At 43.0% G+C, this 23,463-nt stretch overlaps 2 protein-coding genes across 2 annotated transcripts; both read right to left on the bottom strand.

The window, feature by feature from the left end:
* Positions 1 to 2,946: 2,946 nt before the first annotated feature.
* LOC132836125 (zinc finger protein 239-like) lies at positions 2,947 to 23,437 on the bottom strand. Its single transcript, XM_060855430.1, has 2 exons — positions 23,388 to 23,437; positions 2,947 to 5,636 (listed from the first exon to the last, which is right to left on the bottom strand). Exon 2 carries the CDS (start codon positions 5,248 to 5,250, stop codon positions 4,324 to 4,326), a length of 927 nt encoding a protein of 308 aa, XP_060711413.1. The 5' UTR covers positions 5,251 to 5,636; positions 23,388 to 23,437; the 3' UTR covers positions 2,947 to 4,323.
* Positions 17,552 to 23,463, bottom strand: LOC132836203 (zinc finger protein 239-like). Its single transcript, XM_060855532.1, has 2 exons — positions 23,388 to 23,463; positions 17,552 to 21,406 (listed from the first exon to the last, which is right to left on the bottom strand). The coding sequence occupies exons 1-2, from the start codon at positions 23,461 to 23,463 to the stop codon at positions 20,457 to 20,459; spliced, it is 1,026 nt and encodes a 341-aa protein (XP_060711515.1). The 3' UTR covers positions 17,552 to 20,456.

Here is a 23,463-nt window from a genome sequence, read left to right as displayed (position 1 = left end):
AGGGTTCAGAGATGTACTAGGATGTTGCCTGGGATGGAAGGAAGGTTTTACGAGGAAAGCCTGGGGGAATTGAGGCTGTTTTCATTGGAGAGAAGGTTGAGGGGTGACTTAATCGAGACGTATAGATAATCAGAGGATTAGGTATGGTGGAAAATGAGAACCTTTTTCCTTGGATGAAGGCTAGCATGAGGGTATATAGCTTCAAATTGAGGGGTGATAGATTTAGGACAGATATCAGGGGTAGTTTATTTTCTCAGAGAATAGTAGGGATGTGGAATGACCTGCTTGCAACAGTAGTAGTAGACTCACTGACGTTAAGGGCATTTAAATGGGCATTGGACATACATATGGATAATAATGGAAAGGTATAGGTTAGATGGGCATCGGACTAATTTTGCAGGTCAGCGCAACATCGAGGGGCGAAGGTCCTGTACTGCGCTGTAACGTTCAATGTTCTAATTCGGCCATTTGGTCCATTATGACTGCTTCACCATTCTATCATGGCTGTTATGTTTCTCAAACCATTTCTCCTGCCTATCCCCTGTAACCTTTGATCCCCTTACTAATCAGAACCTATCTCTCTATCTTAAAGACACTCAGCAATTTGGCTTCCACAGCAACGAGTTCCCCAGAGTCACTACCCTCTGGCTGAAGAAATTCCTCCTCATTTCAGTTCTCGTCCCTTCACTCTGAGGCTATGTGTTTGAGTCCTAGTCACACAACACAGAAACAGACCCTTCTGTCCAACATGTCCACGCTGACCGAGTCCTATTCACCAGCATTTGGCCCATATCCCTCTAAACTCTTCCTATTCATATATCCATTAAAATGCCTTTTAAATGCTGTAATTGTACCAGCCTCCTCCACTTTCTCTGACCGCTCATCCCATTCAAGCACCAATCTCTGCATGAAAAGATTACCTCTCAGGTTCATTTTAAAAATCTTTCCCTTCTCACATTAAACCTATGGCCTTTAGCTTTGGACTCCCCTTTCCTGGGAAAAAATACCTTGGCTATTCACCCTATCCAAGTCCCTTATGATTTTATAAACCTCTATAACGTTACCCTTCAACCTCTTTCCTACTGATGGAAACATCCTCATGTCCACCCTATTCAGACCTCTCAGTATTCTGCAGGTAATGACATTCCCCCTTCATCCTTCTAAACTCCGAGTACAGACCAAGGGTCCTCAACCCCTCCTCATATGACAAGCCCTTCATTCCCAGGATCATTCATGTAAATGTCCTCTGGACCCCCTCCAATGCCAGGTACATCCTTCCTTTGATATGACGTCCAAAACTGCTCAAGATATTGTATAGTGCACTATTTAATTAGAATGCCCTCAATCTTACATTAACCAATCCCTTCTCATTGTTGTCCCTAGTCTGCTGTGCATGAAATTAGCTTCCTGACTGTTAACAAACTCTCTGTCCTATCACTTGTTCTGAAAATTTTCATAATCTTTTCCAAGCTTTCCTCCATTGAACTTTTTCCATTATTTTCCATGCAACTGAAATCCACGCCTCAACTATTTCTTTTAAAGCCCTACCTCCAGCCCTGGCTAAGTGATTCACCAGGACTCTGGTCTCAGCATGATATGGATGGAGCCCATCCCATTGGGACTGATCCCTCCTTCCCTAGGACTGGTACGAAAGTCCCATGAATTTGAACCCATTTCTCAAACCAGACCTTGAACCACAAAGCTCAAATAGGGCAACTTGGTGGTTCAGCACTGTTACCTCACAGTGCCAGGGACCTGGGTTCAATCCCAGCCTTGGTTGATTGTTTGTGTGACATTGGGGCATGCTCCCAATGTAAGTTTCCTCTGGGTGCTCCATTTTCCTCCCACAATCCAAAGATGTGCAGGGGATGGATTGGCCATGCTAAATTGCCTCATAGTTAACCATGGAAATGCATGGGTAGGGTGGTGGGATGTTCTTTGGAGTGGACTGGATGGGCTGAATGACCTGCTTCCATACTGTAGGTATTCTATAATTCAAAACCAACCAATTATGACCAGAAAAAAAAGGAGAAAATAAACTGAGGGTAAACTTGCAAGAAATATCAAGATGTTCAGTAAGACCTTCTTTAAACATATAACAAAGAAGAGAGAGGCCAAAGTGAATATAGAGAACAAGGCTGGGGAAATAATGGGGAACAAGGAAATGACAGAGGAGTTGAATAAATACTTCACGGGAGAGGATAACAATCCTAAATATTTCTTTGGCCAAACAAGAAATACACACTAACTACACTCAATCGACGTCTCTTGGGAAACTAATGGGACTGCCAATAAATCCCCTGAACCTCATGGGATACATCTTACAATGTTAAAAGAAGTAGCTGCCGAAATAACAGATGCACCAAAATCCTTGGATTCTAGAAAAGTGCCAGAGAATTGGAAAACTGCCAATGCAAGACCTTTATTCAAAAAGGAACGGAGACAAAAGAAAAATCAGGTAACTGTAGGCCAGTGAGCTTAACATCTGCTTTTAGAGCAATGTTCAAATCTATTATAAAGGATATTATAATTAGTTAGAAACTTACAATATAATCAAGCACTCAGCATGGCTTCTTGAAGGGGAAACCATGACTCATAAATTTATTAGCATTTTTGAAGAGGTAACAAGCAGGATAGATAAAGGAAACCAGTGGATGTAATATATTAGTCTTATGAGGAGAGGTTGAGCTGGTTGTGCCTGTACTGACTGGCACTTAGAAGAGGGTTGTATCCACTTTCACCCAACAGTATTCACCACGGTAGTAATAAACATCAACTAGAGTTGAAAAATGATAACAAGCTTGGAAACAAAAATGAAAAGAATATAAGTAAACCATATATTTGTACATGTCAAAAAAGTGTAAAGCCAACTAGGTTCTTTTGTTAACTTTTCTTAAATTGGCTTTTTTATTTCTATGCACATACATAGAATTTTTTTTTAAAATGGAGGTGAATATGTGCAGTCAGCAATTCTGAATGGCATCAGCAAACATTTCATTAGATGCATGAGAGGCAATCTTATTGAAATAGACAATTTATGTAGAAGGCTGGACAGGGCGGGTATGGGAAAGTAGTTTCCCTTGTGGGAGAGTTTAGGACTAGGGGACATAATAGGGTGTCATGTATTTAAGAAAGAGGAGGAACTTCTTCTCAGAGCTCAGTGAATCTGTGGAATTCTTTACTGCAGAGGGCTATTGAGGCTGGGTCATTAGGTATATTCAAGACTGAGATGCACAGATTTTTAATCAGTAAGGGAATCGAGGGTTAAAGGGAGGAAAGTAGAGGCAGGAAAATGGAGTTCCGGATTATCAGATTACCCCCGATTACACTTGATGATCCCAGATTTGATTATCCCACTTCAGCTTCTGTGTCTCATTGGTCTTAACTACATTTTAGCCTACACATGGAGTACTATCTACATTTGTAAGAGCCGAACTGAGAAAAAGAAAACAGACATTGAAGAAGGTGCAACACTGATTCGCATTAATTGAGTGCATTAACATGCAACTCAAGAAAAGTTGAATAGACTGGGACATATGTCTCGAGAAAAGAGAAGATTGACAGGTGTCTTGATGGCAGTGTTTAAGATTATAAATGAGTACAGTAGGAAATTTGAGAGAAAAAGTCTCTTTCGCAGTGAGTGGTGGGAATGTGGATATTGCTGATCAGCCAGTAGTGACATTGAATACAATTAGCACATTATAGCTGAAGCTAGATACAGGTCATTCTGGTATAATGCATGTTGCATCAGCATGAATTGGCTATAATGCAATCAACGAATTGTGGATGCTGTTTGAGCGGATATAGTGATTTTCTATAACATACTTCTACAATGTGATTTTCTGTAATGTGATCTTCTATAGCACGAGGCTGCAGAGGAACGCAACTGTCACATTATACCAGAACACCCTGTACATGAGGGAGAAAGGAATAGATAGATATGCTGATGGGAATGTGTTCCTGGAGACTCAGGTGGAACATAAATACTGACATAGACCAAAGGAGCTGACTAGACTGGCCTGACCCCAAATTGCAAAGTCAATAACTCAGGGACAAAAGTCTATATTTACTTGTAGAGATTGCAAAAACACTATTTTATCTCCAGGACAAAATGCATGTAGTTCTTCAGCTTTTGCGAATCAGTTCAGTGGAAAGGTGCACCCCCAACTCAAATAGCCCCAGTAGAAGTAAAGCAGTAAGACCAATCTTACTGAAGTCCAGCTGAAGGAAATCCTTTGAGTCTCTCGCTTCACTCACTGTCAGAATGAACATGGTTCAATCCCAGATGTGATTAACAGCTTCATCAGAATCCACTCCCTGTAATCATTCGTGAACTCGCTGGTGTCTCAGCAGGCTAGATAAATGAGAGAATCCGTTCCCACACTCAGAGCAGGTAAACAGTTTCTCCCTGGTGTGAACTCGCCAGTGTCTCTGCAGACTGGTTGATTGACTGAATCCCTTCCCACAAACAGAGCAGATGAATGGCCTCTCCCCAGTGTGAATTCGCTGATGAGTCAGCAGAGTGGATGAATCTCTGAATGCCTTCCCACACTCAGAGCAGATAGATGGCCTCTCCCCAGTGTGAACTCGCTGGTGCATCACCAAGTTGCAGGACTGAATGAACCCCTTTCCACACACTGGACAGGTGAATGGCCTCTTCCCACTGTGTACATGCTGGTGTGTCAGCAGGTGAGCTAACTGAGTGAATCCCTTCCCACATTCAGAACATGTGAACGGTCTCTCCCCAGTGTGAACCCGCTGGTGTGTCAGCAGATTGGATGACTGAGTGAATCCCTTCCCACACTCAGAGCATATGAATGGCCTCTCTCCAGTGTGAATATGCTGGTGAGTCAGCAGGGCAGATGAGTCACTGAATCCCTTCCCACACTCACAGCAAGTGAATGGTCTCTCCCCAGTGTGAACCCGCTGATGCATCAGCAAGTTGGATGACTGAGTGAATGCCTTCCCACACTCAGAGCAGATGAATGGCCTTTCTCCAGTATGAACCCTCTGGTGTGTCAGCAGGTGAGATGAATTACTAAATCTCTTCCCACACTCCGAACATGTGAATGGTCTCTCCCCAGTGTGAACTTGCCTGTGTTTCAGAAGGGAAGATGACTGAGTGAATGCCTTTCCACACTCAGAGCAGGTGAATGGCCTTTCCCCCGTGTGACTGCGTTGATGAGTTTCCAGTGCAGATGGTGTAGAAAATCCCTTCCCACAGACTCTACATTTCCATGGTTTCTCCATAGTGTGGATGAACTTAAGTCTTTGAATCTCTCTGGCTTGGACAGAAGCCAATCAAAGCCTTGTTCACATAGGACACTTGTTCAGTCAATGATGTGAACAGTACAATGTTTTTTTCCAGGATGCGTAACTGGTTAAAGCTTTTCCCACAATGAGTTCATTGGAACATTCTCAATCATGCTGTGTAACTGGTTAAAGCAGTGCACTGGAATACTTTAACTCAGATGTAGTGCTGTCCCAGTCCTGCTGATGTTTTAAGCTGACAAAACAGATTAAATAATTGTTTTTCAAATTACAGGCTTGATTATATTCAGATCCTGATGAATTCTGTCAGTCCTCGTGATGTTTGGTTTGAGATTCCTGTCTGAAAACTGTTCCCTTCTGATGACCTGTGAAAGGTATTACAAAGGTAAGTACTTTAAATAGAGAGTAGCAATGTGGAAGTGACACTTCTTGATTCTGTAGAACATTTATTCCTCTTTGTTTCCCCGAAAGCTATAGTTCTCCACATGAAACAGTCTGCCTTAATTCTCATTCTGCCATGACTGATGTAGAGATATACCTTCACAATTCACCGACACAACTGGCTCATGCCGACTAACAAATTCATTCTTACCATTTCACCTCTCAGACACAGACCTGAATATTTTTCATGTAGGCTGCTAGCCATATATTTTCACTTTTAATGGACAAAACATAATTCACAGGACTGAAATGCTTGATCAAATATACAGAGAGACAAGAGGAAGAACTTCACACAGGTTGTGAGAAGTCATGAACATGTAGCATTCAAGGTGTGCCAATTAGTAATTTAGTTACTCACTTCAAGGAAAAACTGATTGCAGGGCAATGGGGATACAGAGCAGGGGAATGGATTACTGAGACTGGACCCCCATACAAAGAGTCAGTTGCTGAAGGGGTCTTTTGGTGTGAGAATGTCTCAATGACTGGACGATAACATGTAGGGGCAGAAGTCGGCCAGTTGGCTCATAAAATCTGTTCTGCCTTTCAGTGCAATTATGGTTATTCACAATCTCCTGGGGGAAACCAGCCATTTTACTGTGAACATTAGGCAAGACGTCATTCTTTGAACCAGACACATAAATATGCCACTCTGAGAAAGTAAAGGATGACTATGTCTTTAGGAGAGAGCTGGACCAACCTTTCTTGAGTCTGCACCCTCCCTGGATGCACTTCCACTTCCTTCAATTCCAGCAAATGAACAATCTAACCCCGAATTGCGAGTAAAAACAGGAAAGGCAAGACATTGGAATCACTTGGCTAATGAGGGAGTCAGAAGGACCTTTCAGCTCAGCCATTGGTACAAAGTAATCTCTCCAATTGGTTGGAAGATCAGAGTCCTCGCGGTCTTTCAGCTCCTTCTACTGAACAACTCTCCCGCAGGTAGACAATGGGAGTAGCGGTACCCAACACCACGTGATCTCGTGCCGTTGACCAATGGGAAAGGTCTATCCCAGACCATGCGGAGCTCCATGTTCGCATCTGTACATGCGCACACCTGAATCACTCGCTCCTGCAACTGCAGTACAGTCCCTAAACTCCTGGCCACTGAAAGGGCCTGGAAAATACTGTTGTCAAAAGAAGAGGATTAGCAGCAGAAAAACAATGCTCAGACGTCTCTGCGCTCATCAACTTCGGACCACTTGAGTATCCTTGTTTATGATAATTCCTGTGATGGTGACTGCGCCAACTCCGTAAATTCCCAAAGCTCCCTCCACCTCCTTCATTCACTCTTTAACACCTACCATTTTAACCAAGCTATTCATCATCTGAACTTACAGCTCCTCCCGTGTTTCAGCTTTAAACTTTCATAAAACACTTTGCAATGTTTTATTTCATCAAAGACACTGTATAAATGACACATCAGGTACAGTAATTTATACATTACTGTATAAATGTACACCGATGTTGCAGATTTGCACACTATTCTTTACAGGGAATGCTGTGGCTCAAGGACAAATTGACCACCAATTCTTGTTTTATTCTTTTATTCACTCATGGGATGTGGACTTTGTCAGCTGGCAGCATTTATTACCCTTCCCTAGCTGTCTTTGCGAAGGTGATTAGATTAGACTTACAGTGTGGAAACAGGCCCTTCGGCCCAACAAGTCCACACCGACCCGCCGAAGCGCAACCCACCCATACCCCTACATTTACCCCTTATCTAACACTACGGGCAATTTAGCATGGCCAATTCACCTGACCCGCACATCTTTGGACAGTGGGAGGAAACCGGAGCACCCGGAGGAAACCCATGCAGACACGGGGAGAACGTGCAAACTCCACACAGTCAGTCACCTGAGTCGGGAATTGAACCTGGGTCTCAGGCGCTGTGAGGCAGCAGTGCTAACCACTGTGCCACCGTGCCGCCCACAAATCTGCCGTCTTGAATTGCTGTAGGTACACCCACAATGCCAGCAGGGCAGAATTTAAGAATTCTGACCCAGTGACACTGTGCTTCCAGATGGGAGTGCTGAATAGGCTGGGGCTATTTTCCCTGGAGTGTTGGAGGCTGAGGGGGTGACCTCAAGAAGTTTATAAAATCACGAGGGGCATAAGGTGAATAGCCAAGGTTTTTTTCCCTGGGTAGGGGAGTCCAAAACTATGGGGCATAGGTTTGGGGGTGGGTGGGGTTTTGTGAGGTGTGTGTGCTGCAGAAACCATCAGATGTGGAGACCATTGTATGACTACAAGAGTAAGAACGTCAGAATTAGAAGAAAGGTAGGCACACTTTTAAAGTAAAAGGTTGAGGGTGCTGGGGATCTGGAATGCACTTCCTAGAAGAGTAGTTCAGATGGAAAACCTCACAATCTTTAAAAAGTACATGGATAAACATTCGAAGTGTCATCATGTTCAAGGCTATAGGCCTGGGAAGGTAGGTACTGGTGTATTTTTGGAGGTCCACACTCAATTACTCAAAGGACCTCTTCGATATTGTTTGATTAGAGGCCACTTGTGACAAGGAGCCTGCTGCACCAGTGAATAACATTATGTCTGATCTAGTCGTGGCCTTAACTCCACTTTTTCACCATTTCCCCCATAATCTGTCGATCACAAATTGATCTTCTATATTCACTGTTCTAGTCTCACTGCTTACCAGAGAAGAAAATTCCAAAGACTTATGACACCCAGAAGAATTCCCCCTCATATCAGTCTTAGAGGACCATTACTTATAAACTGTGCCCCCTAATTTTCAATGCTCCCAGAAGAAGTAGCTTCCTCACAGCATGCACCCTGTCAAGACCCAATGAATGTTAGTGCAACTTGCTTAAAGTTTCACCATAAAACAAAGCCCATCATGCGAGTAATAGCCCAGTGAACCTTTTATTAACTGACTTCAATTCAAGTATTTCCCTGCTTTTAAGTACTCCTGAGTGAAGCAGTAGGAGGAGACAGTATTGTCAGTTTTTGTCTAATTGTGTGGATTTTGGAAATTACTTGTACAGAAGGGGAGCATCTTGGCACAGCAAACTGTCTTACCTGAATTTTGACCTCTGACACACAAATTTTATCGATGTCCTCAGGGAGTTAGAAGATAAGGCTGAGATTTTTCTCGAAGTCCAATGCTTCTGATAGTTTTCCAGCCACAGACCTCAGAAAGAGATTTGGAATTTGAAACAGTGGAATTGTTTTGAGGTGAGGATATTTGAACATTAATCTCCAATTAAGTGCTATGTACTGATTCCTTGAGTCTGGGCTGGTGAGCTTTTTCTAATTTGTGCATGGGATGTGGGTGCTGCTGGTTAGGCCAGCATTTATTTGCCTGTTTCTAATTGCCTAGAGGGCAGTTAAGAATCAACCACAATGCTGTGTCTGGAGTTACATGTGAGCCAAGGCAAGTAAGGGAGGCAGATTTCCTTCCCTAAAGTACATTGGTAGACCAGATGGGTCTTTCCAACAATCAATAATGGATTCATGATCACCATTAGATGTTTAACTCCAGATTGTTTTGTTTTTATTGAATTCAAATTTCACATCTGCTATGGTGGGATTCGAACCTGGTCCCCAGAACATTATCTGGGCCACTGGATTGACAGTCCTGTGATAACACCACAAGGCCACACCTCTCCACTGTGCTGTAATTTTCTGCCATCTTTCTCCATTTAGATAATATTCAGTTCCTCTGTTCTTCCTGCAAAAATGCATCACCTACCATTTTCCCACATTATATTCCATCTCCCAGTTTTTGCCCACTTGTTTAACATGTTTACATACCTCTACCTATTCTTTGTGTCATCCTCAGCACTTGCTACCTCCCCAATTTTCTGTCATCTGCAAACTTGACTATGAGGTATTCTCTTTCCTCAGTCAGGTTATTGGAGAGATTGCAGAAGGGGTTAATGATATTTGTTCCAGCTGTGAGAAGGCCAGACTGTTTTTCTTTGTTGGGAAAAGGCTGAGGAGATTTGAGAGAATTTTTAAGAATCTGGAAGACAGAGTGGATAGGGAGAAATTATTCCCACTTGTAAATGGATCGAGAACCAGAAGCATTAAAGAGTTCCACAAAAGAAGGAAATGCAAATTCATACTCCAGCTGTTTGGGGTATGGAATGCACTGACTAAAAGTGCCAGAAGTAGGTTCAATTTAGATATTCAAGAGGAAAATTGTTGTTCCAGTTTAAATTAATCCATGTGCAGGGTTACCAGGAAAAGGCAGGAGATTAGCACTAAGTTAAAATGCTCAGACAGCCAGTGCAGATCACAATGGATTAAGTGGCCACTTTCTGTGATTCAACTGTATTGCAGTTGGTCTGGAGTCACATGTGGGTCACATCAAGTAAAGGACAGCAGATTCACCAAAGGACATTATAGAATCAGGGTTTTATAATAATCGATGATAGTTATCATAGTCACCATTACTGAGATGAGCTCTAATTTCCATCTTTATTAATTCAATTTAAATTCAATCTCCTACCAGTGGTGGGGTTTGAACTCATCTGCCCAGACCACCTTTAAATTGCTGGTCGATGCAGATAGTACCATGCATCCTAATCTCCTTGGATGGATTTGTGCTTTGTCCCATATGTTCAGTCACCAGCGATTTCACAATTAACGGCAGTGTTTGAGTTTTGCTGTTATCACTTCCAGGACTGAACCATGTCATTGGGATCTGTTTCTATTGATGTTAATAAACTCCAGCTCAGTTATAGGTTAATATTTCTGGATAAAACCAAATCAAGCAGCTTTGTGTTAAATACACTGAGCTTTTCTGAATATCATTGAGATAAGTTAGTTCCTTTTTGAAATGTTCTCTTTTCCTGTCTCCTCCATTTCCCAACAAGGAATGTAGGGAGCTCAAACATGTATTTATCACTAAGATTTAGAAAATCTGATCAGCTGCCTCTGCTGCTTCAATTCTGTTCACTAGCCCACTGGGCCAAAACTGTCTCATTATCTGAGCCCTTAGTCAGTTTCCTTTAATTTCTCTCCCATTTCCCCTCATGTCCTCTCAATGCTTCTCTTGTCCATAATGCCCACCTCCTGCTCCACCATAATCTTCCTACTAAACCGCAATGATGCAGCATCGCCATATTTGCTGACATTTTCTCTCTTATCAGGTATTGTTCTTTGCTCCATCATATTTTCCATCATCATCCAACAATAAAACCCACTGTCTTTGCAAGCTCACGCCCCAGCTCTACCTTTCAACCTCTTCTCTCCAAAGTCCTTATCACCTCCCAAATACATGCTGGTCTTTCCAGGAGCTGTGTTATTCTGTCCATGTTGGCTGGAGCTATTCTCCTTGGAGTGTTGGAGGCTGAGGGGTGACCTCATAGATGTTTATAAAATCATGAGAGGTAGGGTGAATAGTCAAGCTTTTTTCTCTAGAGTAGGGGAGTCCAAAACTAGAGGTCGTAGGTTTAAGGTGAGACGGGAAAGATTTAAAAGGGACCTAAGGGGCAACATTCTCACGCAGAGGGTGGTGAGTATATGGAATGAACTGCCAGAGAAAGTGGTGACTAGTACAATTGCAACATTTAAAAGGTATCTGGGTGGGTACATGAATAGGAAGTGGTTAGAAGCATATGGGCCAAATGCAGGCAAATGGGACTCGGTATATTTAGGATATCTGGTTGGTATGGATGTGTTGGACTGAAAGGTCTGCTTCTGTGCTGTATTTCTCTGTGATTCTATTAGGTTACTTTCTCTTCATAGTTGCAGAGTTAGAAATTACATCCCGTATGAATACAAGAAAGATTAACTGTTATTGTTTATCCCTTCTGTCTGCAGTCACAAACAGCATTGGCCGAAACATTCTCCTCCCTTGCCTCCCTACTGTTACCCAGTTGGCTGACATTGATATATTTAAAACAAACCAGGAAAGTACAATGTAGTGGCAGAGAAGGCCGTTCAGCCCATTAAACATTCTTACTCAGTAAGAGGTCAGGTCTCACTGAATATCAATGTTCCATGATCACTTACAGTGTGACCATGTCTTGCAGACCAGGTTAATTTAGTGACAGCAGAGTGTAGAATTACTGTTCAAATCCTAAACTCATAGTGGTAAAGACATCAGACAATGCCCAGTAAAATACTAAGTACGGCAGCCATTTATTGGTCTTTCCAGACCCCTTGAAGCAAATCCATTGTGATCAGAGAGGTTGGTGGAGGGAATTGTCTCTTCGGAATGTGGACAGGGGAGGGACGGAGGTGTTTCCTCGTGGTATCATGCAGTAGGTTGCTGTAGGACGCAATAGTTAGCAAATGAACCTTGATCTTTCTTGCACTGTAATCCTTATGTCAGCAAAATCTCACCCCTTAATATTCAGGAGATTATAAGCTGTGATAAGAACAGAAAGTGCTGAGGAACTCTGCAGATCCTGCAACATGTTTGGACAGTTTAGATTCCAAAAGGTCTATTATTCAGAATTTGATGGAGGTGGTAAAATGGTAGGATTTGTGCTGTTGAAAATACGGGAAGGGGCAAGTGGGAGAAAAAAAGCATGGGAGAATGGAGATTAAAGGGGTCACAGATCAAAAAGCAAAGGAGTGTGTTCTGGTCACCCAGTTATAGCAAGGATATTGTTAAGCTGAGGAGGGTTCAGAAAAGATTTACCAGGATCTTGCTGGGTATGGAAGGTTTGAGTTATAAAGAAATGCTGGGACTTTTTTCACTGAGGCATTAGAGGTTGAGAGGTGATCTTTATAGAAGTTTATAAAATAATGAGGGGTATAGGTAGAGTTAATGGAAGTTGTCTTTCCCCTAGGATGGGGGATTTCAAGACTAGGGGTCACATTTCTAAGGTGAGAGGAGGAACATTTAAAAAAGACACAAGGGGCAATTTTTTTAAAACAAGATGGTTCATATGTGGAATGGATTTCCTGAGAAAGTGGTGGATGTGGGTACAATTGCAATGTTTAAAAGAGTGGTTGTAGAGAAGTTACAAAGCATAGATCCAGAGTGTAGAAAGCAGAATATTGGTCAGTTATGACTGAAATCAAAAGCCTGCAAAGCCTTCGATGAGCAGAGGGATCTTGGTGTCCATGTACACAGATCTCTGAAAGTTGCCACCCAGGTAAATAGTGCTGTGAGGAAGGCATATGGTGTACTGGGCTTTATTGGTAGAGGAATTGAGTTCCGGAGTCCTGAGGTCATGTTGCAACTGTATAAGACTCTGGTGCGGCCTCATCTGGAGTATTGTGTGCAGTTTTGGTCGCCATACTATAGGAAGGATGTGGAGGCATTGGAACGAGTGCAGAGGAGGTTTACCAGGATGTTGCCTGGAATGGTAGGAAAATCTTATGAGGAAAGGCTGAGGCACTTGGGACTGTTCTCATTGGAGAAGAGAAGGTTTAGGGGAGATTTGATAGAGGTGTATAAGATGATTAGGGGTTTAGATAGGGTCGACACTGAGAACCTTTTACCGCTAATGGAGTCAGGTGTTACTAGGGGACACAGCTTTAAATTAAGGGGTGGTGGGTATAGGACAGATGTTAGGGGTAGATTCTTTACACAGCGGGTTGTGAGTTCATGGAATGCCCTGCCAGTAGCAGTGGTGAACTCTCCTTCTTTATGGTCATTTAAGCGGGCATTGGATAGGCATTTGGAAGTTATTGGGCTAGTGTAGGTTAGGTAGGATTCGGTCGGCGCAACATCGAGGGCCGAAGGGCCTGTACTGCGCTGTATCTTTCTATGTTCTATGTTCTATATAAACACTGGAGGGAAATATATCAAAATGAAGGATAGAGTTCATGGTCTGACATTTGTTGAGCTCAATATTGACTCGAAAAGAGACTCCATGCGGAAAATGAAGTGTTGTTCCTGCAGCTTGGGTTGGGCTTTGCTGGTGAACTGCTGCAGGCCTAGGTCAGGAATGTGAGTGAGAGCGCAGGATGGCAGCTGGAAATGGCAAGTGACTGGATTGCATGCAGATCGAGCAAAGGTGTTCCTCAAAATTATCACCATTTAGTTACCAATGTTGGTTTGGCCACAGTAAGAGTATTGTGTGCTGTTCTGGAATCTGCATGAGAGAAGGGATGTGTTAGCACTGGAGAGAGTGCACAATAGATTCACCAGGATATTGCAAGTTCTAATTATGAAGCGAGATTAGACAGACTGAGGTTGTTTTCCTGACAGCAAAGGAGATTGAGAAGGACATTATTGAGATGTTTAAAATAAAGACTATCAATAAGTCAGATAGGAATAGACTTTTCCTCTTAATGGAGCCATCAGTGGCCAGAGCAGAGCCTTAATGTAAGGATTAGATTAGATCACTTTCAGTGTGGAAACAGGCCCTTCGGCCCAACAAGTCCACACCGACCCACCGAAGCACAACCCATCCAGACCCATTCCCCTACATTTACCCCTACACCTAACACTATGGGCAATTTAGCATGGCCAATTTACCCGACTTGCACGTTTTTGGGCTGTGGGAGGAAACCGGAGCACCCGGAGGAAACCCACGCAGACACGAGGAGAATGTGCAAACTCCACACAGACAATCGCCCGAGGCTGGAACCGAACCTGGGTCCCTGGCATTGTGAGGCAGCAGTGCTAACCACTGTGCCACCGTGCTGCCCAGAACAGAGACAAGAACAACTTTTTCACCTTGATGGTGGTGGGAATCTGGAACTGGAAGGGTGGTAGAGGCGGAAACTCTCAAAACATTTAAGTATTTAGATTTGCCAAGGTATACAAAGCTATGGATCAAGTGTTGGAGAATTGGATTCGAATAGCTAGGTGGTTATTTTTGACTGGTGCAGTCATGATGGGCTAAAGGGTTTTTTTGTTCTGTAGATCGGAGTATGCATTTGGTCTCCTCAGTGTAGAGGACTTGACACTGTGAGCAGCAAAAGCACTGGACTAGGTCGAAAGAAGGACTAGTATATTGCTGATTCACCTGGAGGTGATGTTTGGGGCCATGGACAACTTGGAGGAAGGATGTAAATGGGCCAGGGTGACACTTGCTGCAATTACATGGAAAGGTGCTGTGGGAGGGGAATGAGGAGCTGGAAGTGATAGAGGTATGGACTAGAGAGAACAGTTGCTTAGAATTCTGACAGAAGGGAAGGGCATGTGTGTTTGGTAGAGGCGTCATACTGGATGTAGCGAAAATGGCAGAGGATAATGCTAGATTGTGGATAGTGAAGATAAGAGGAATCCTATGGTGGTCCAGGAGAGAGGGAAAGGGGTGAGGGCAGATGTGCTGGAAGTAGGTTGGGTGCAGTTCACAGCCCTTTCTACCAGAGTGAGTGTGAGGGGGTGGGGGAAGGAGTTGTCAGTTGAGAAAGGAAGGACGTGTCAGAAGCCTGTTGTGCAAGGTACCATCTCTGAAACAGTCATCAGAGGAACTGAGGGAATGGAATACAGTCCTTACAGCAGGATGTGAAGAAGTGCTTTGAGCTGGATTTGGTAGGGTTGGGTTTGTCACGAGTATTAGTAGCTGGCCTACCCCTGGAAATGAAGTCGAGAAACGTTAGAAATGAACCAAGTGAAGGTGAGAGAATGGTGAAAAATGGAAGCAAAATTTATGAAACTTTGTAAATCCAGATGAAAGAAGTTGCAGCATAACCAGACAAGGAATAGCAGAAGTAGTGTTTGAAATAGGACTGGAAAAATAAGCACTGCAAACCCCACAAAAATACAGTCACAATTGGAGAAAATGACTAATTCATTAACTTCAGTTCTAAGTCTGCACATGGGCTTGAAAACAGAATCCAGCTGGAGAAGAGAGAGGGAGGAAACTAAAAGTGGAGCAAAAAAAATGGTGCAGTTGATTTGGATTTATGCTAGGGGAGGAGATCGTGCACAATAGGGTTTGTTATTTTAAAAGGAATACAAGAGGAGAAAATACTCCATCAAACTGGAATTGCCTGTTCTGAATTCCTGTCCTGTACTTGCAGTGATGACTTTTGTAAACTCATTACAGTGTATTAGAATGGAAGGCTTTGCAAATTCGAAACTCAAACCAAATATCACTTGACCAAAATGTCATCCAACTTGTGGAGAAATCTTTGTCATCTGAGAAAAGATTTCAAACATCAATGTGACTGGAAAATAACTGAGACACATAAGTGAGGGAGAGTGTACCATTGCATTGACTGTGCACAAGTGTTTAACTAATTCCACAGCCTAAAAGAAAATGCACCATATGCAGCGGGGACGAAGTGTGTACATGGTCAATGTTTGCACATCACTTCAATAGATCATCCAACCTGAAGAGACACTGAACACACCAAAGAGAAACAGTGTAGTACTATGAGAAGATATAGGCCGTCAGAGCTGCAAACGGACTACATGGTCACACTGGGGAAAGACTGTTCTCCTGCTCCCCCCTGTCATCAGGTCTTCTCACTCTCCTTCAAATAATGCAGCAGCATCCCCTCTTCAAACAAAAAAAAATCACCGCACCATGCTTGCCTCATCTCCTAAGTCCCTTTCCTCTCCAAGATCCTTGAATATTTTGGCGTCTCCCAAATCCATTCCTGTCTATCCCACCAATCAGGGCCGATGTAGTCCTGAAACAGTTAAAATTAAAGCCACAAGTGATATCCAATGTGGCCATAACCAAGTCAAACAAGCACACCCTGTTCTTTAAGGAGAAAGTGAGGTCTGTAGATGCTTGAGTATCAGAGCTGAAAATGTGTTGCTGGAAAAGCGCAGCAGGTCAGGCAGCATCCAAGGAACAGGAAATTCGATGTTTCGGGCATAAGCCCTTCTTCAGGAAATGAAGAAGGGCTTATGCCCGAAATGTCGAATTTCCTGTTCCTTGGATGCTGCCTGACCTGCTGCACTTTTCCAGCAACACATTTCCACCCTGTTCTTTAACAAGGTTGACCACACCATTCTGTCCAGCCCCCCTCTAAACTCTTATAAATCAAAGATGATAATGGACTTGAACAAGACAAGAAAAATCAAACCAGCTGCGTGAGTTTGCTCTATCCCGGCTGTACTTTTCTTTCTCCAGATTCTCACTGGAAATGTCTTCTCTCCCCACCCATACAGTTCCCTGCGGTATCCCCAAATGTATCTGGTTTTGGCCTCCTCCCCTTTCTCACTGACATATCCCCATAATTACATCATTTGAACAACATGCTTGTCATGTGTACTCTGACAGCTCCCATCGCTACCTCACCATCACTTTTTCCACTTTTGTGAAATTATCAGAATTGTTCTTCTGATAACCAGCAGTGGAAGTAGAGAGATTTCTTCCAGTTAAATACTGAGAAGACTGGAGCCATTGTTTTAATTCCCACATGAACAACTTCATTCTGGATGTAGGTTTGCTCGCTGAGCTGCAAGGTTCATTTTCAGACGTTTTGTCACCACACTAGGCAACATCTTCAGTGAGCCCCTCTCCCTGCCAACTGTCTGAAACTGAACCAGACCTTTTGGAGGTTGATGTCATATCTGACCCAGAGGAGTGTGCGTCCCAATGATTTTCTAGTCACAAGGAAACATTTTCCTCTTCATAATTTGAACTCAGTCACATATAAGTGAAGTAATTCTCAGATCGTGGGGTTTTTGCTTTGTTTCCCATCTGCTAATACTTGTCTTGTAAAAAAAAAGTTTATAAAATTCATCTGTACAAGTAAATGATTGTAATTTAGAATAAAAGATTCTAGTTTCTATTGAACATTTGTTCTATTTTCATTCCCCAAATCTATAAATCCCTCTCCCATACATTTCTCCCCTCTTTGCACCACCCTGCAGGTTCAGTATCACTCTTCTGATTTAATCTTCTTTCTAGATTCTCTCATCTCCTGCCTTTAAACTAGTGACTCAGGTAGTGGCTGAATCCTCTTACTCATTCTTTCAAATAATGCAGCTCACAACAACAAATTATTTTTAATAACTTTATTAGTCATTTTGAATATTTGGAAAGAATCAGTTTTTCCCAATAGTGAGGAACAGAAAGTTCAAAAATTCATTCCTTCTCTCCAGGTCTGTTCTAATAAGCTGTGTATATCTGAGTTACATTTATACAGACTCACTCACTAGACTACCAAATCTCAGTGAATTACAACACAAGTTGTGCCTGAGTTACATGTACACAGACTCACTCAAACAATAACTGCAACAAGTTATACTTAAAACAAGCGATTAATGTAACAAATTGGTCACAAGGAGTTTCACAGGTGCATTAGGACCCAATCTTGGCCAAACAGATTGTTTAGATTTGATGAGATTCCCTACAGTGTGGAAACAGGCCCTTCGGCCCACCAAGCCCACATTGACCCTCCGAAGAGTAACCCACCTAGACCCATTTCCCTCTGATTATGCGCCTAACACTGTGGACAATTTAGCATGGCCATTCACCTGACCTGCACATCTTTGGACTGTGGGAGAAAACTGGAGCACCCGGAGGAAACCCACGCAGACGCAGGGAGAATGTGCAAACTCCACACAGACAGTCACCCAAGGCTGGAATTGAACCCGGGTTCCTGGACCTGTGAGGCAGCAGTGCTAACCACTGAGCTAACATGCCACCTGAAAGGAACGGTTTATAAGGAACAATTTCAAGCAGGAGAGTGAAGTAGAGGTGGAGAGGTTTAAGGAGGGAATCCCAGAGCTTAGTGTCATGGCAGCTGAAGGCACAGCCAAATGGTAGAGAGATTAAAGTCAGGGTTGGTACTCCAGTGTGCAGTTCTCATGTACATGTTTCTGACAGTCCATGCTTAAGACCCAAATCTGAACTTTGAGACATAGTTTGACCTTTCAGGGTCTTGACAAAATCAAGTCCCCTGAGAACACATACTGCAAAAAGTTAGGTCTAGTTGAGATCTCCTGTCTACTGATAAGGATCAACTTAAAGTGACTTAAAATCATCTGGATTTCAGTGTTATAACAAGAAAATGATTTAGCAGAGATTAAAACAAAAAGTCAGAAATACTGAAAGCCTGAACAAAAGAAGTGGTGGGGGGGGGGGGGGCATGCACAGCAGGTCACTCATCATTTAAAAGGTTATTAATAATCACTGTTTTGGGAGACTTCTTTGGGACAATCACTTTCACTACTTCGATACGCTGAATATTCTTTTGACCTTTCTTCTACATACGCATATCTATCCAATTTCTCCCAGCCTGGATCAGCAAGTAGCAATGTCTGATTTTAGATGGGGAAGGAGTGGACTTCACTGCAGAACTCGATTGTGAATCAGCTATTTTGAGATAGAGTTAAGGCAAGACAATTGAGCTTCAAGCAAGTTTCAGTACTAAGTAAGGCTGCGATCTCCAGTTTGGTGTGGGTTAACAACATGGATAGAGCACACAAAAGGACTTCTTACAACTTTTCTAGCATAGCCTTTGTTCTTCAAGCTTTCTCTGTCTCTCTCTGGGTCTTTATTTTCTGATTCATCTTCAACACATGACTTTTTCTCAGGAGGATTTATTTGTCGATTACCTGCCTCTTATCTGATTGACCCCAGCCTTCTGCAGATGCAGTTTGTGATCAATGTTGACACTACTTCATCAATTTTTTTTTAAATCCACCTGTGGGATGTGGGTGCTGCTGGCTGGTCAGCATTTATTGCCCATCCTAGTTGCTCTTGAGAAGGTGATAGTGAGCTGCCTTTTCAAACTGTTGCAGACCATGTGCTGTGGGTAGACCCACAAGGCTGTTGAGAAGGATGTTCCAGGAAGTGACCCATTAACATAAAGGGGAAATACACATAGCAGGTCACTCATCCATTTTGCATGTCCATTATTCTGTGATCCTCTTATTGCAAGATTGCTACATTGCATGTTGTCATTTATTTCATTGACATCTCTGTTTTAGCTTACACAGCAGCTTTTACTTTGAAGCTGTAGTACATTTTATTTGAAACTTGACCAGCTTTTAGGATCCCTTGCTATCTTTCCCACACTATCCTATTTGCAAAGCGTACTTGCTTTATTATAGTCAGGTGAATTTCTAATATATTAGATGCTAATATCTCAATTATCTTGAAAATTATCTTGAAAATAGCCCAATGTACTTGGGACCTTGGCACCAATGGAAGAAGTGGTGAAAGTGCAGATACTCATAGCATCAGAGTTATTTCTAAATGATTCTTTGCATTGTGGGTTTTATTGGAATAGCCAGTATCAGTTGGCCATGCCATAAATGCTTCTAAGTTGACAGGTTTGTGAGGTCATTTTAGAATGGCTCTGGGGTCATGTGTAGTCCAGACCAGGTGAGGATGACAGAAATTTTTTCCTCTGAAAGACATCAGTGAACCTGATGGTTTCTGTGACAATCGCAGTGAATCTGATTTGTTGTAAAAGCAATCAACGACAGTTCTTATAGTTACCATCACTGGAATTGGCTTTCAAATACAATTCATAAATCGGAGATTAATTTCCAGCAGCTAGAATTGGTGAAATTTGAATTCTGGTCTCCAGACCTTTATACTGGGTCTGAGTAATACTTGTCCAGTGACATTACTACTGCACCACCATGGTTTGTCTGTCTTTTGGGCCTATTTAACTTGTGTATCATATCCAAACTGCTGCTCATTAATGAAATGGCTTCGAATCACCTACGACTTCTACCCTGGATTTTTGGTATTTGTGAATTCTGGACTAAATCTCAATTTCCATAATTTTCCAGACTCTGAACACAGTTGTGAAGCAGCTTGTGTTCTAGAGCTCAACTGTGGAACAGAGCAGATTAAAAACATTTCTTATGCACCTCAAGTGTTAACCCACACATTCATTTCTGGATATAATTGACAGCCGTGACAAGCAGCACAATCCAGACTCACCAGTCACTCGTGAATTCGCTGGTGCTGTAGCAGGTTGGAAAATTGAGTGAATCCCATCCCACACATAGAGCAGGTGAATGGCCTGTCCCCTGTGTGGACATGCTGGTGTTTCAGCAGGTTGCAAAACTGGGTGAATCTCTTCCCACACGTAGAGCAGGTAAATGGCAGCTCTCCAGTGTGAACTCGCTTGTGTCTCATAAGAACATTGCTGCTTTTAAACGTCTCCTCACAGTCAGAACATTTAAAAGGTTTTACATCAGAGTGAATACGCTGATGTTTCAGTAGGTTGTATGACTGAGCAAATCCCTTTCCACACTTGGGACATGTAAACGGTCTCTCTCCAGTGTGAGTTCGCTGGTGAACAGTGAGTTCAGATGATCTCCTGAATCCAGTTCCACAGTGAGAGCACCTGAATGGTCTCTCGTCAGTGTGAACACGTTGATGGCACGTCACTTCCCCAGAACTTTTAAAGCATTTCCCACAGTCTGGGCATTTAAAAGGTCTCACATCAGTGTGAACTCGTTGGTGTTTCTGTAGGTTTGAAGAAGCAGTGAATCTCTTCCCACACGCAGAGCAGCTGAAAGGCTTCTCCCCACTGTGAATGAGTTGATGTCTCAGTAGATACTTCTTGCTTTTAAATTTCTTCTCACAATGAGAACATTTAAAAGGTCGTTGCTCAGTGTGAACATACTGGTGTGTCAACAGACTGGATGACTGAGTGAATCCCTTCCCACAAGTAGAGCAGGTGAATGGTCTCTCCCCAGTGTGACTGCGTCGATGAATTTCAAGCTCAGATGGATAACTGAATCCCTTTCCACAGTCTACACATTTCCATGGTTTATCAATGCCATGGGTATCCTTGGGTCTCTCCAGGTTGGACAAATTGTTTGGAGCCTTGTCTACATACACTACACTGCACTGTGAAAGGTGCAATGTTTGTTCAGGCTGTTCAACTTATGGAAGCTATTTCCACAATCAGTTCACTGGAACACTCTCACTTCAGCATGTGTATTTTGGTGCTTTTCCAATCACATTGATGTTTGAAATCTTTTTGACAAACAGAACAGACAAACATTTCTCCTTCCACATTCAAAGGCTGATGATATTCATATCCTGATAAATAAAGACATTCTGTCAAATCTTGATGTGATTTTTTGATTTAAGTTGTTCATCTGATAATCGTCCAATTATAGAGTCCTAGGAAAGGAGTTCAGAAAGCCCAATGACTGAAGTACAAGACAAAAATATAGAAAAGAAGATTTTGGTTTCTATGGAGCACTTTCTGCTAAAGTAGTAAATATTTGTCTCTCTCGAGCTTTCCACGCTGGAATTCAATCCTGAATGTCATCTCTATTGTTTTGCGGGGACTTCAGCTAATTGCAATATAAATTAATGATTTAGGTGTGGGAATTAAATATCTCCAAGTTTGCTGACAAAATAAAGCTGTAGGTGAGTGAACTGTGAGGAGGAAGCAGAGATGATTCAGTGTGATTTGACAAGGTGACTGCATGGGCAAATGACTGGGAGAGAAAAGTAATGTGGATAGTAATGAGATTATCCGCTTTAGTACCAAAACAGGAAGACTGATTGAATGGCAATAAATTGGGAAAGGGGAGGGTTCCACAAGACCCGGCTATCCTTCAACACCAGGTCAAACAAACAGCTCTAACAAAAGCCTTTGACTGCAGGACCAGAGATATCTTGCTGCAATTATACAGGGCCTTGGTGAGAACACATCTGGAGTATTGTGTGAAGTTCTGGTCTCCTTATCAGAGGAAGGGTGTTCTGGTTATGCAGGGAGTTACCAAAAACAAAAGTTGCTCAAGAAACACAGCAGGTCTGGCAGCATCTGTGCAAAGTAAGCAAAGTTAATGTTTCTTCAGAACTCGGAATTTATCAACCTGATTCTTGGGATAGCAGAGTTGACAATATAAAGAAGACTGGATTGGTTAAAACCATATTCACTGCAATTTCGGAGAATGATCTTCTCGTTGAAACTTATGAATTTTAACAGGGTGAACAAAGGAAAGGTATTCTCGACGACCAAGGAGTCCAGAACCAGGGGTCACAGTCTAAGGATATGTGGTGGTCTGTTTAGGACTGAATTGAGGACAAACTTCTTCACTAGAGTCTGGATCAGTGGTGCTGGAAGAGCACAGCAGTTCAGGCAGCATTCCTGATGAAGGGCTTTTGCCTGAAACGTCGATTTCGCTGCACTTTGGATGCTGCCTGAACTGCAGTGCTCTTCCAGCATCACTAATCCAGAATCTGGTTTTCAGCATCTACAGTCATTGTTTTTACCTTCTTCACTAGAGTGCTGAGCCAATGGAATTCTTTCACACAAAAAGTGGTTGAGGACCAATCGTTGAATGTTTTCAAGCAGAGAGGTATGGTTCTGAGGGCTGAAAGGGATCAAAGGCTAAGGGGAGAAAGTGGGAACAGGGTCCAGGGTTGGATGGTCATTTTGAACAGTGGAGTATTTTCTACGCTTCAATCCCATGTATCAGCTCTACACTTTTCTTCGACCACTCTCCGTTCTCTCCCCATCCCCACCGCCGTACTCTGGCCAGGGTTGACTTCTACCCCCCCCCCCCCCGGTCTGCGAGTGGCCACTGAAGTATCGCCGACCCTCATATCCCTCACCAAGATGGCCACCCAGTCGCCCTCCTTGTTGAAACCGCCTAGCCATCCCTTCACCAAGATGGCGGAGGGGTTAGCCACCCTCGTCACCCCGCCCCCATCACATTGTTGAGCAACAGCCCGCCTCCCAATCACAAAATGGCGGTCACTCACCTTTCCTTTCCCCCTCCCAAGGATGTTCCTACTTTCCCTTCCCCTCCCCCGCGGCACCTGTGAGCTCTTATTCGGACCCCAAGCCTCCCCTACAACGTTGATAATGTTGCCAGGTCCTCATGCTACGATTTCCATTCTTACCTTGTCTCACAGACACTTTCCGCCGCCCGAACCTTCCGCTCCTCCTCGGGCTGTCCCCATAAATGACACTGAGCAT

Source organism: Hemiscyllium ocellatum, chromosome 46 (assembly GCF_020745735.1).
Source record: "Hemiscyllium ocellatum isolate sHemOce1 chromosome 46, sHemOce1.pat.X.cur, whole genome shotgun sequence".
NCBI classification, from domain to species: domain Eukaryota; kingdom Metazoa; phylum Chordata; class Chondrichthyes; order Orectolobiformes; family Hemiscylliidae; genus Hemiscyllium; species Hemiscyllium ocellatum.
The sequence above is the reverse complement of the archived record's forward strand: the minus strand, read 5'-3'. Positions and strand labels throughout refer to the sequence as shown.